This window comes from Manihot esculenta, chromosome 17 (assembly GCF_001659605.2).
Source record: "Manihot esculenta cultivar AM560-2 chromosome 17, M.esculenta_v8, whole genome shotgun sequence".
Lineage (NCBI taxonomy): Eukaryota > Viridiplantae > Streptophyta > Magnoliopsida > Malpighiales > Euphorbiaceae > Manihot > Manihot esculenta.
The window spans coordinates 21,581,903-21,594,983 of record NC_035177.2 but is presented as its reverse complement, the minus strand read 5'-3'; the positions used below and the strand labels follow the sequence as shown (position 1 = coordinate 21,594,983).

The 13,081-nt window shown below is 38.6% G+C and overlaps 2 protein-coding genes, 1 non-coding gene and 1 pseudogene across 5 annotated transcripts; 2 read left to right on the top strand and 2 right to left on the bottom strand.

Moving 5' to 3' along the window:
- The window catches only part of LOC110604866, a 151,936-nt pseudogene that overhangs the window by 100,659 nt on the left and 38,196 nt on the right, over positions 1-13,081 (top strand).
- Positions 324-1,987, bottom strand: LOC110604417 (cysteine-rich PDZ-binding protein). 3 transcript variants are annotated; one of them, XM_021742575.2, is made up of 4 exons: positions 1,830-1,987; positions 1,597-1,714; positions 674-793; positions 324-593 (listed from the first exon to the last, which is right to left on the bottom strand). In XM_021742575.2, the coding sequence occupies exons 1-4, from the start codon at positions 1,843-1,845 to the stop codon at positions 572-574; spliced, it is 276 nt and encodes a 91-aa protein (XP_021598267.1). In that variant the 5' UTR covers positions 1,846-1,987; the 3' UTR covers positions 324-571. The 3 variants fall into 3 exon arrangements, with proteins under 3 accessions (XP_021598267.1, XP_021598265.1, XP_021598266.1); XM_021742573.2 differs by having other exon boundaries at positions 678-793; XM_021742574.2 differs by having other exon boundaries at positions 702-793.
- LOC110604418 (probable xyloglucan endotransglucosylase/hydrolase protein 8) lies at positions 3,081-3,729 on the bottom strand. Its single transcript, XM_021742577.2, has 2 exons — positions 3,314-3,729; positions 3,081-3,224 (listed from the first exon to the last, which is right to left on the bottom strand). Exons 1-2 carry the CDS (start codon positions 3,504-3,506, stop codon positions 3,109-3,111), a joined length of 309 nt encoding a protein of 102 aa, XP_021598269.1. The 5' UTR covers positions 3,507-3,729; the 3' UTR covers positions 3,081-3,108.
- TRNAL-UAG lies at positions 4,442-4,521 on the top strand. Its single transcript has one exon. It is a non-coding gene; the product is annotated as a tRNA-Leu (tRNA).

Genomic DNA, 13,081 nt, shown 5'->3' with positions numbered 1-13,081 from the left:
AATCCAAATTCCTCCAATTTAATCTCAACTGCAGTATCTTCGGTTGCTACTATTAGTTACACGATTAACAACAACTTTGAATAGATGTCAACTCCTTAACCCTTGGGAGCGAACTCATACAGAACCTGCAACCTATATGCGGACATATTCTCCAACGTCAGGTACATTGCCTCCATAAGAACAAATGGAAATTGATGATTGAACAGAAACTTGCCAAATATGCAGTTAGTGCATATTAGAGCTGTATCAACGCAAGGAAAATGCATAATTCTAACAAGCATCACAAACCTATTTGACTACAGGATTATTGAAAAAAGAGAATGTAGAGAAGTTATTACCATCATATTTCATTACCCAGGAAGAATTAAACGTACAAAGCATGCCACTACATTACATAACAGTTGGTGAACTTTACAGCCCCAGTTTCAATACTGCAAGTTAATGATAGTGATCAACTGAGCTTGAAACAGTCAAGAGTCCCTAAACCATTAGGTCTACTTCAACATGCCAAATAGCATCTGCTTTGAATTATACATTGCTTTGCTTGTAAAGCTTTAAATCAAGTACTTGCTTACCACACATTGCACAAACCCCTGGAAAATTCATAACAATGTCAGAACTAGTTACAAACTAATATATATGTTGAAAAAATAAAAATCAGAAAATCACTTATCAGCAGTTCAGCACATCAACTATACCACCTTTGGTATAGGCACAGGTGTGGCAGTACTTGGCATCTTGGTGTACTTGCTGCTTGCAAATCATGCACTTTGTATTTCCATAAGGAGTCCATCTACAAGCAATATAAATTCCATGTAACATAGAATCATCCCATCAGATTTTCAAATGTAAACTACATTACTGTGTAAACACAAATAGTGTTAAAGACAACATGATGGGAAGAAAAAAGGTATATAACAAACAACAAAAAAAAGAAACTTCAGACCCTGATGCCAAATAGCTCCGCACTCTGGTTGCTGATTTATCAACACTCTACTACTGTTATCCAGCAATCACGTATCCTTAATATAGTTTTTGAGATGCAAACAGCACTGAATTACTGGCTTGTAACTCATAATTGTCGCAGAACATCATTAGCTACACTAAGCCACTTTATATTATAAGAGTAGCAAAGCCATTAATATAGCTGAGATCAAGTCAACAATCCTATACTCAACAATTTGCTTCCACTTATAGGGGTAGCATATTAGACATGGATTATAATCCAAATACGATGAAAAAGCTATTCGAAAACTACATGTCAAATTTACTAAAGCAATACATGTCAAATACTAGATTCCTTTAAACCAATAGATGCCAAATTTAATTCCAAATTAATAAATATATATAATCGAGAGCTCCATCAAGGTATACAGAAATTGATGGTAATATACCAAAAATTCAAAAGGAGCACGCCCACAAACAAGCAGGCGACTACCAAATTGCATGAAAACAATCGGTTGAGATGTACAATAAGCAAAACCTAGAACCAATTTCCACCAATTTACTGAGGTAAAAGAGAACAAAATCCAACTAATTAATAAAAGAAGCCATGAAATTAAACAAAGAGGTAATGTCATCGAAAAAAAAAAGAACCTTTTCTTCTTAGAGAGGAGTTTGTTCTCGTTGATCTTACGACCACCGCCTTCGGTGGTATTGCTAGCTCCTTCCTTCCACTTATCTGGTACTATCACCTTCGATAACTTCTTCTCGCCTAAACAAAATCATCCCTTCCAAAATTAATCCACAATCCTTGGAAAAAAAAGAACAAAATCAACAACTAAATAAGCTGAAAGGACTTTAATTGAGTAGATAGCTGAGAAACTCACACTTCTCGCAAACCATTGTTTCTGTTCTGGCACAATAGCAACCCTAATTGGGACTCTTTTGAGTCTCAAAAACAAAAAGGGGCCAAGACAGATCGACACCTGATTTTTGAAGGTTTTTGTTTGACCGAATGAATTTACCAAAATATCCTTTCCTCGGAGCATAAATAAATGTAACTGCCTCTGCTGGGCCGGTGGGTTTTTTGCCCTTTATTCCTCGTCAAAATTTTCCCCCTTGTTAATTTAAGTTGAATTTGAATAAAAATACATCATATGAATGTCAAAAAGTATGTAATAATTTATTTTAATAATAAAATATTAGTTTGATAATTTGACATATAAAAAATTTAATATTTTAATTAACATAAAGTTAAAAAAATACACAGAAGTAGTAAATAATTTTTAAAGTTATAAAATAAAATTTTATTATAAAAATATTTTATTAAATTATGATTTATTTAGTTTTTAATAAAAGAATAAAAAATCAATTAATAAAAAATTGAATTGAATTTATTTAACTTTTAAATAATAATATAAAAATTTAATTAGATTTATTTTGAATAAATAATTTTAAAGCATTTTGATGATATTGAATATCATGATGAAAGGGAAGCTTTCACATTCAAAAATTAAATTCTTTTTTTTTAGGTCTGTCCCTTATTATGTTGACTAATTATGAAAATAAAGATAAAAATTACAAATAAGTCTCCACTTTTTATTGAAGTTGGAATAAGTTCACTTTAAACTTTGCATTTATGATTAAGTAAATTATAACCTAATAAAATATTATATTATTTTTTACCAACCAAACCGGTTTTTACCAACTAAAATTTCGGTTCAAAATCAAACCGAACCAAATAAACTAAAAATTGAAATTTTGGTATTTATAAAAATCAAATCGAATCGATTTTGATTAAAAATCAAATTGAACCGATCTGATTCAATTCAATTCAGTTTCATCGATTTGAATTTTTAATAAAATTTTTTATTTTTTATATTTTATTTTTAGTATTTTAAAATTTAATTAAAATATTTTGATTTTAATATAATCTAATCTCTATACATTATTAAAAATAATATATTATTATCACTAATTGGTTCGGTTTAATTTTTTTGATTTTTTTATCAAAATTGAATCAAACTGAAATAACCAAATATTTTAAAATTAAAAATCAAATCGAATTAAAATAAATAAAAAATCAAATTAAAATTTTAAATTAATTCAATTCCATCAAATTTTTAAAACATTGGAAGAGAAAAATGCTTTATCTGCTATAATATATCAAGAAAGACTGACATAATAAGCTGTGACTACACCAGCTGAATCACCTCCCACCAATTTTAGCTTCATACTAAACCACCCAAATCTGTATCTCTGCTTTGTTTGAAATCCACAGCCTATTCAAGAAACGCCACAACATAAACAGAGTAAGCAACGTAAATAAATAGCTTTGAATATTGACTCATAAATGAGCAGGTTTCTATACCTGTTTCCTTGTCCAGGGAGAGATACCAGATCTGGCCGTCTTCAGAAGTTTTGAAATGCTCCTCTGACCACATAATGCTGAAATTATCTTCAAAAGATCCTTTGGAGATAGCTGCTTCAGATGGTACACAAGAAGCGGCGAATAAAGCCTCAATGAAGAGAAGAGCTGCCATCAGAGAAACCCATCTCTCCATTTTGCTTGAAGAAGGGTGTCAAGAACAGATGAGATTTTCTTTGATGGATTATTGTCAGGGAGGTGCAATAAATGATCAGCATTTGAGCATTCCAAGTGAAGGGAAACCTAATTCACATTTACAATTGTTTATAAATTATTATTTGGTCAGGAGCAGAGCAGGGGCATCCTAAAGAAAGACAGTTTAAATAATGAAAATGGAGTTGCGTGTGAGAGAGAAGAGATTTGTCTGGAATTTGCAAAACAGCATATTTTATATATTAAATTGCTCGATGGCAGTGGTGTACAGCACGGGCCCTCTCATCTGATAGCTTCTCCATTTCCAAAAAATTAAGAATTACTTTTCCTTAATTACACTCAAAAGGGAAAGAAAAATAACTTTCGTGACTCTGATCTTCTTTTTTTTTTTTTTTTTTTTTTTTTTTCTATTGTTTTACATAATACAGTTTTTAATACATTTTTTTAAAATTTTATTTTATATTATTGTGATTTATTTAGATTTTATTAATCCCTTATACTACCTAAAATTCCCAGTTAACAAAAATTTGTTGATTGCACAGTACCACATGGTATTAATTCTGAGGTGATGATGCTGGACCCAACTTTTGCATTATTGTGAAGGTTAAGGAAAAAAAAAAGGAACGTACAACCTTTTTCATTGGTTAATATACACAAAGGTTATATGATGGAGCTATTATATTCAATCTCAATGGCAGGGCCATTTTGGCAATTTAATTTTTTCTGTTGGAAGATAAGAATCTGCAGTAATAGGCAAAAAAAAAAAAGGTTGTACCCTAATACATATTAAAATAGATTTTTAAAAATAAAATCATATTTTAAAAATTAAAAAATGCGTTTCAAGTGGCAGTACAAAGTAATTACCATTATTCCTTTTCACATAAGATTTTTTATATTAGAAAAAGCATAATATCCACTGACAGTTTGGCCGAGTGGTCTAAGGCGCCAGATTTAGGCTCTGGTCCGAAAGGGCGTGGGTTCAAATCCCACAGCTGTCAAATTTTTATCCTTTTTCATCTTTCCAATAGAATATGAGCGACGTCGTATTCCTTCGCACTTGCAAATCCATTTCCCTCCGCGAGTCCACATTTGCAGTTGCCGCTCTACCGGGGTGCTCGTTGGACTCGAACGCTTATTCTCTTCACAATCACAAAGCATATTGAACTGCAACTTCTAAAGTCAGCTGGAGAACCCAAATCAAGCAAAAACAACTGGTTTCTCATATCTCCTCCATTTTTAATCCAAAGACAGAACTGGCTCTCACTTCTCCAGAGTCTTAATCTCTCCTTCAAGCTTACCCGCCAATCCCATCCTCAAATCCAATTCCCAAGTCATCCAAGTTTCTCTCGTGTATAGTCTTTCCCTATCTGCAGAGACCATCTTGGATTCTTTGGGTCCAAGTTCAAACCGTCCTGCAGATGTACTCGTGGAGGTGGAGGCCATGGTTGAAGCTTGTAGAGACATGATTCATTAAGCTTTGCTCTGAATTCTATTCGAATAATGGAAAATGAGAGTCGCTGGATGTACTCCTCCCGTTCAAGCCTGTAATGCACTGCTTGATGTTTTCCAAAGAGAAACTCAAATTAACTTAGCCTGGTGTTTTTATGGTGCCATGATTATGATTGGAGTTGGGATTTTGCTCGATAATTTTACTTGTTTCCTGGTTGCTCATATTCTTTGTCAGTGATAATTGTTAAATTGTTGGACATGAGTATTTGTAATTGTGAAGCTGCACCTTATCGCTTAAATGAGATGTCTCATAGTCATAGAAAACTTGACCCTCAGAAGTAATTGCAACAATGGCGGATAAAATGCAAGGGTTGCTTCCCAAAGATGAATGCTTCAATAATGTTTTTCAATAGAGATTGTAATTAATGGAGTGGGTGGCAGCATACTACTTGTTGAGTATATTTTGGTAAACTTGATTTGTCTCTTCCCCTTTATTGTCTTTTGTTCATTTTCTCTTTTTTTTTTTAGTGATGTGTAACTATCGTTCTGTACTCATACCCTCCTGTCATTGTCATATTGGCTATATGTACAGACCTACTACATTATTTTCTACCATCACGTGACTATTTAATTCTATCTGGCGCTACTTGGACACGATCCCAGACATTCCGGAGTTTGTTGTCCCACGGGATTAACGAATATTCAAGGCCAAGTTTTCCACATACAGGTTCGCATCCAGCTCAGGTCATTGAGGCAAGTCTTGAACTTATACAAGTAGTAGGCCCGTGTATTGGGTCCTAATAGAACTAAGACTCAGTCTTTCTAGTGCGGCTTAGCCAAGACTTGGACGTCTAGAGCCCGGCCGTCATCAAGTGCCCATTTACTCGCTCATCAATTATTCCATAATTTATGAGGGGGTAAATTTTAAAATCTCAATTATTACCACGCAGCTCTAGGAGAGTTCTATCAAAACGTCCATTTTTTGCCTTTACCCATTTCAAACTTGCGTTCTTGCTTTCACTCGTTGCTCTGCCTCTTACGTTGCTTCTGCTATCTTGCTTTTTTCCTTCTCTATAATCCTTGATTTTCCAATATGAGGTACATTTTACTCCTTCTCATGGCTTCTACTAGAATTCCCAATGTAGTGGGTCTACCAACCGCCGACAGACTTGATAGATGCTCAATAGGAACGTAACTTGATTTTTTTCGTCAAACAACACAATTTCGGGCTGACCTTCCCTTTTATCCCTTTCTTTATCGAGATTTTCTGTCATTTAAGGGTGACTCCTTGAATGTTATCCCCTAACTCTATTCTGTTTATGTGATGTTTTGAGTCCGTCTATCTATGTTAGGGTTTTGCCCCTTCTATCGAGTTGTTTTCTACTTTCTTTCACCTTGTTAGGTCCAATCATAAGTTTTATTATTTCGGTCCCCAGGCTGGGTTGTCTATATTCGCGGGGTACAAGAATTCGATTAAAGGTTGAACAGAAAATTTTGTGGTTGTTGAGCTAAAGAGGTTGTTGAGCTAAAGAAAAGCTCAAGGATTAACTAGAATATCGACCTCTCCTGGGAAGAAGTTACTCAGGGTTGTAATGACTTCCCTAGGCTAAACCAAGTAAACCAAATTTGCCTTCTTTGACTAACCTCTGTAAAGAAGAAATATGACATTGAGAAGTGCATATTTATGTCTAACTTGCAGGACTGCCGAGAAGCTGATATTTTTTGGTTTTCTTTCTTTTTATATTCTTCTTGTGTTGTTTTGAGATCTGACTGGACTGATATTTTCTTTTCAGCTTTCGTCGTGCCAATGGATTCCACCAATCTTTTCAAGAACTTCATTCTGTCTAAGGAGAGTGTAATACCCGGCTAGACTCCGGTATAGGAATTCCTACCGTCCGGTGGAATCTCGGATGTCGGAAACCTCTAGAAGGGTAAAAATCATATTTTTATAGAATGTTTTCATGTATTTTATGGTTTTAAATAAGAAATAAATTGAGTTTTGAATGAAAATGACCATAGAGGAAAATCCAGGTTCGGCCGCCGAACTTGGTGGAGTTTTGGAGTCACCTTTGGCTTCCGAAGGTGGTCTAGCCAGCCACCTATAAAAGGCCCCATGGCCGAAAATGGGAGAGCTTTCTCCCCTATTTTCGGTCAACGGTGAGTCCATGCCCTCCCATGGTTGGTTTTGATGATTTTCCTCAAATCTTTCAAGTTTTAACGAGTTTTAATTTGGTTTTTGAAGTTTTTGGAGCTAAGATCAAGATTTGAAGCTTGGAGACCCCGGAGCTCTCTTTCTCCATTTCTCTAAGTGTAGGTCACCTCCCCTCTCGATCTTCAAGAGGTAAGGGTAGATCTTTAGCTTATTCCATGTTTTAAACGAGTTTTATGAGAGGTTATGGGGTAGAAATGCATGTTTAGGTTAGTTGATTTTTTGTTAGAGTTAATGTTGAGTTTATGGATAATGTATGTTGTATGTGTATATGCTTTGTGTTGTTGTTGGGGTTTAGGATAGTTTGAGACCCCTATATGCTTATGCATGTGTGTATGCATGTTTTGGAAGTGTTGGATGTGAGTTTGAAAGGTTTGGGAGGCAAAATGTGCATGAGGAGGCTGAGTTCTGCCACTTTGGAAGAACTCAGGTTCGGCAGCCGAAGGACTTTCGGCCGCTGAACCTGCCTGTGGAGGCAAGCTTTTGGCTGCCGAACCCTGCCCCTGAAAGTTGGACTTTCGGCTCTGGAGGGGAGTTTCGGCCGCTGAAGGTGCCGCCGAACATGCATGAGTTTCGTCTCTAGAAGGGACTTTTGGCCGCCGAAGGTGCCGCCGAAAGTGGCTGAGTTTCGGCTCTTGAGGGACTTTCGGCCGCCGAACCTGCCGCCGAAAGTGCCCTGTTCAGCCATCCTTTGCATGATTTCCATGATTATTTTATGATGTTTTAGGGGATTTTTGGGGAGTTGTTTAGAGTCATGTTAGTGTATGTTGGTCCCTCATTTGAGTCCACCTGTGTAGGTTTGGACCCGAGGAACCGGGGACCCCAACAGTGAGATAGCTGCTTCAGAGTCTTTTCAGAGCTAGCCTGAGGTGAGTAGAATGACTCTTTATGTTGCAAAGTAAATAAATGAATTTTGAGCATGTTCAGGCATCACGAATGCCATGAGATATATTAGGTTGTTTGTATTAGAATTCACGAATATGTTGCATTGCATAATATGATGTTGATGTGGATGAACTTTGGATGATCCATTAGCCCTCGTATGGAATGATATGATATGATGACGATACGGTATGGAAGTCCAGGAAGACCCATTCTACGTCTCTGGCACAATGTAAGAGAAAGTCTAGGAAGACCCATTCTACGTCCCTGACATATTGGAATGTTATGATATGTTATGTAAGGGAAAGACCAAGACCCATTCTACATTCTGGCACTATTGGATATGTAGAGGGTTATTGGTGACAAGTTCATCCTTAATGTGATTTGTTTGTGATGTGATGCATTTCATGAAAGCATGAATTTTAATATAATGTTTTACTATTCTGCTCACTGGGCTCTAGTAACTCACCCCATTCCCTTAACCCTCAGGTTTGCAGGTACGGGATAGACCAGGAAGTCAGCAAGAGTAAAGAAGTCATGTTTTATGTAATAGTTAGATGTGGACATGTATTGTAAAATATTATAATGTGATGTAATGTAAAGAATTGTATTGAGGATAGAATTGTGCTTGACCCTAGTGTATGTTAATCCCTTTTTGGTACATGATCTTTTTAATGAAATGTTTTAATGATGTATATGTAAACCAAGCTTAATGTATGATATGTTACCCCATTGGAGCATTTGATGAGGGCTCCAGTGTGGGGTTTTATGGTTATGAGTCTGTGCATGCACAGATTAAGCTTGGTAAATGAAAGAAAAAGTTTAGAGTTTTATGTTTTTGTATGATCATGTATGGGATTTAACAGGTATATAGGATGTATGTTAGGCTTGCTACGGGTCCCGGCGACCTTAAGTCGATCAGGATCCTAGCGCCGGTAGCGGTCCGGTTTTCGGGTCGTTACAGAGAGTATGAAGGAGACTCTGGCCGCCTTTAAGGCCAACAAGTCTATAGCTGATGTGGCTAGGGAGATTTTTCAGGTTGCAGCTCCCGCATCTTTAGCTTGTCGCTCTACTCCTACTCCCGCACCTTCTTTGGCTTTGGTGCCCGTGTCAGGGGGCTCTCATTGAGCAGCTTCTAGGACATCGGTCCCTCCTAAAGTGTCGGCTTCTTCTAAGGCTCCTCCTGCTCCACAGGAAGTCCCTAAGGAGCCTATCGAGATTAGCAAGTCGGTTGAGAGCAGCTCAGAAGAGGGCATCAGGACTACTCCCTTGGATGTCCCACCCATTCAAGCCGTGGAGATTATCACAATCGACGGCAGGCTGCTTAACGTGCTCAGACTTCAGAACCCGCAGGGGCAGCCCCTTCCCCTCTTGTTGATAAGGGGAAAAGGCAATAGAGTACTTGTCATCTACCCCGGACAACGAGCTACTGAACACTGCCGAGGTGACTATTGAGTCTACGCCAGCCTTTATAGCTTGGATGCTGTGTGAAAGGATGTTTGGGGGGCTCCCCAATGCTTCTGACCCCCGCTTTCTGGCCCTTGTCAGCCATCTAGCCTGTGCTACCAAATAACAGGCAGTCTTTAGCTTGCTCTCCTTGGAGATGTCCTTCTCGAAAATGTTTTTTTGATCTTCTAGCTTTTTTAACTTTACTTTTTCTTTTCTGTGGCAGTCCTTTGGCGTGTTTATAGAGATTGATGTCGCATTATTGAGGCACGTCGGGATGAAAATCTGATTGCCACTGGTAAGGCTCGTGGGCACATTATCCAGTTCTAGGGTCAAATTAAAGATCTCACCAAGCAATTAGGGAAGATGAGAGAGGAGGTCGCTAAGTCTTCCCAACGAGCTTCTGCGGTAGAGTCTCAATGAGATGAAACCCTCGTGCAGCTATCTGCTTTGGAGGAGATCCATTGTCAGCATGATGAGGCCTAGGCCCAGCGCTATGAGGCCTTGACTCGTGCTAATATCCTCTAGCAGGAGTTTAATAAGCATATTGAGGACCTGAAGGGCATGACTTCAGTACCGAAGGAGTCCCGACTTCAACAATAGCAACTCCGCTAAGAGGTTTCTGCCCTAGAGGAGAGATGTGCCTCCTTATTGAGGGATTCCCAGGCTGTAGAGGATAGAATTTAGCAGGCCTGTGAAGCGCAGTTGTAGGAGTACATGGACTTCGCAGAGTTAAAGGAGAAAATTCAATAGGCCTATGAAGCATGATTGGAGGAGTATAAGGGCTCGGCGGAGCTAAAGGAAAAAATATATAATGAGGCATTCCGCATGTTCACTTCAAGCTTCAACTAGGGCCTCAAAGCTGCTCGTGATGCCCCCTCCACTCCGTTGGGTGACTTACAAGCCTCCAAACTCGATTCCAATGGTGAGGAGGTCTGCTACATAGAGGATGATAATCCTCTTCCTAAGAACCCCCCTTTTTTGCCCCCTGCATTGTAGGAGGGCAACCCTGTAAATGACTTAATTAGTTCTGCTCCCCTTTCTCTACTGCTCTATAACCTATTCAAATGGTGTAGGGAAAGAATAAATACATTAATAAATTTTTGAACCTTTTTGTCATTTTTCAGTTGTTTGATCCATTTCTGAAGTTAGCACCTAGCCTTTGCTTTATTTTAATTTTGCCTTGGTGTCGAGGTCCACTTTTGAGGTCGGCACCCTTCTTTAGCTTTATTTTTAGTCGGGTCTTTGTGCCAAGGTCCATTTTTAAAGTCGGTACCATGCCTTCTGCTTTATTTCTTTTGGCTTATGTTTTTGCTAGTACAAGTCTCTAGCATAGCCTTCACCCCCTCAACCGATTTCATAGTGCCGACAGTCTGTTTTTGAGACTGGTCACTTACCTCATTGAGGTCTTCACATCCTTAACTGATTTTGTGGTGCCAGCGGTCTTATTTTTGAGACCAGTTACCTACCTCATTAAGGTCTTCATATCCTCAACCGATTTTGTGGTGCCGACGATCTTATTTCCGACCGATCACCTACCTCATTAAGGTCTCCATCTCCTCAATCGATTTTGTGGTGTCGGCGATCTTATTTCTAAGACTGGTCATCTACCTCATTGAGGTCTTCATCTCCTCAACTGGTTTTGTGGTGACGACGGTCTTATTTCCGTGACCGGTCACTTACCTCATTGAGGTTTTCATCTCTTCAACCAGTTTTGTGGTGCCAACGGTCTTTGAGTCTGGTCACCTATCTCATTGAGGTCTTCATTGTTTGTGAGAAGCATTTTAAGAGTAAAAAGAGGATTTTTATTCATATTTTCACTATAATAGTTACACTGTACATCTCATGGAAAATACCTTTTCAAATATTGAATGTTCCAGGCGTGAGGTTCTAGATTCCCCTGTAAATCCTCAATTCTGTATACTTTCGGTCGGATGACTTTGATGACTCAAAATAATTCTTTCAAGGTCGGTGCTACCTTTCCCATAGCAGCTCTTTCTTTATGGTTTCTATTCTTCTCAAGGCTAAATCTCCAACTTTCAAGTTCCTCTTATGAACTTTCTGGTTGTAGTACCGACCTGCTTTATGCTAATAGGCGACTGTTCGCACTTATACTTCATCCCTGATTTCCTCTAAGGCATCAGGTTGCTCCTCAATTTCTCACCATTGGTGTCTTCATCATTAAACTGAACCCGATGAGTGGGGATCTGTAGCTCTACAGGAACTACGGCTTCTGTCCAAAATGCTAGTGCAAATGGGATTTGCCCTGTCGGTGTCCGAGGTGTGTAGTTTGGAGTGCCCACAGGAATTTGTGCAGCTCAGATGCCCAATTCTTTTTAGCACCGTCTAATCGTTTCTTCAGCCGTTAAAGGATAGCTCAATTCATCACTTCGGTTTGGCTATTTTTCTGCGGATGAGCTACCGAGGAAAACTTATGCCATGTACCCATTTTTCTTGTGAAATCTCGAAAAGAGTTGCAATCGAATTGCTTTCCATTATCCAATATGAGTATCTTGGGTATCCCAAACCGGTAGATGATGTTGCCCCACAGAAAGTCTATCATTTTTCGAGCTATGATGGTGGGCACAGCCTCTACTTTAGGCCATTTGGAGAAATATTCCATAGCCACGATCACAAACATCTTTTGCCCCACAATCTTAGGGAATGGTCCCAGAATGTCTATCCCTCACTGTGAGAACGACCACGGATTGGATATGCTTGACTGTGGTGTAGTAGGCTGTTGATTGCATTAGTGAACCTTTGGCAGACATCACATTTCTTCACAAATTCTCAAGCTTTTTTCCTTTGCTGTTGAGCAATAATACCCCTACTGAAAAATCTTATTCGCTAACGTGGTTGCTCCTTCATGAACTCCCAGACCCCCTGTTCTATTTCTTGGATTATTATGGATGTCTCTTTTGGCCTTATACACCTTAACCACGGACTGGACTTCCCTCTCCGATATAGAGCCGCTCTTACTGCCTAGTAATTAGCAGCTTTAGCCATGATTCTCCAAGCTTCTCCTTTGTCTCCTGGCAACTTTCAGCTTCAAGATACTCAAGATAAGGGGTCATCCAGCTTCGTTCTTCATCAACCTGCATAATGGAGGCCGGCTTTTCAAAAGTAGGAACATTAATTTGTTGCACATACACCTTGTCCGGGAGTTACTCTGGCTCTTCAACAGACAGTTTGTTGAGCATGTCTGCCTCTTCATTTCCTTTTTGAGATATTCATCTGTATTGAGCTATAATCCCTTGCTCAACGAGCTCAGCTTCCAAGACTCATACTTGAGCTAAGTACTTTTGGATGACTGGGTCCTTCGCCTGGTATATCCCAGTTATTTGGTTCACTACCAGCTGTGAATCACTGTTTATTCTGAGGTTAGTTGCTCCCACTTCCAAGGATATTTGTATTCCATTTAGAAGAGTTTCATACTCAGCCATGTTATTGGAAATTGGGAACTCAAAGTGCAAGGCATAACATACTTTGAGCTCATCAGGCCCTTTCAGAAGGATTCATGCCCCACTACCTGTTGAACTCAATGCGCTATCTACAAATAGATCCAATACGAA

Coding starts and splice junctions, on each gene's coding strand:
- LOC110604418 (XM_021742577.2), bottom strand. CDS start 3,506: ATGGAGAGATGGGTTTCTCTGATGGCAGCTCTTCTCTTCATTGAGGCT. Junction 3,225..3,313: donor CTCCCTGGACAAGGAAACAG/GTATAGAAACCT, acceptor TTTCTTGAATAG/GCTGTGGATTTCAAACAAAG.
- LOC110604417 (XM_021742573.2), bottom strand. Junction 794..1,596: donor CTCCTCTCTAAGAAGAAAAG/GTTCTTTTTTTT, acceptor TATTGCTTGTAG/ATGGACTCCTTATGGAAATA. Junction 594..677: donor TATAGTTGATGTGCTGAACT/GCTGATAAGTGA, acceptor TGAATTTTCCAG/GGGTTTGTGCAATGTGTGGT.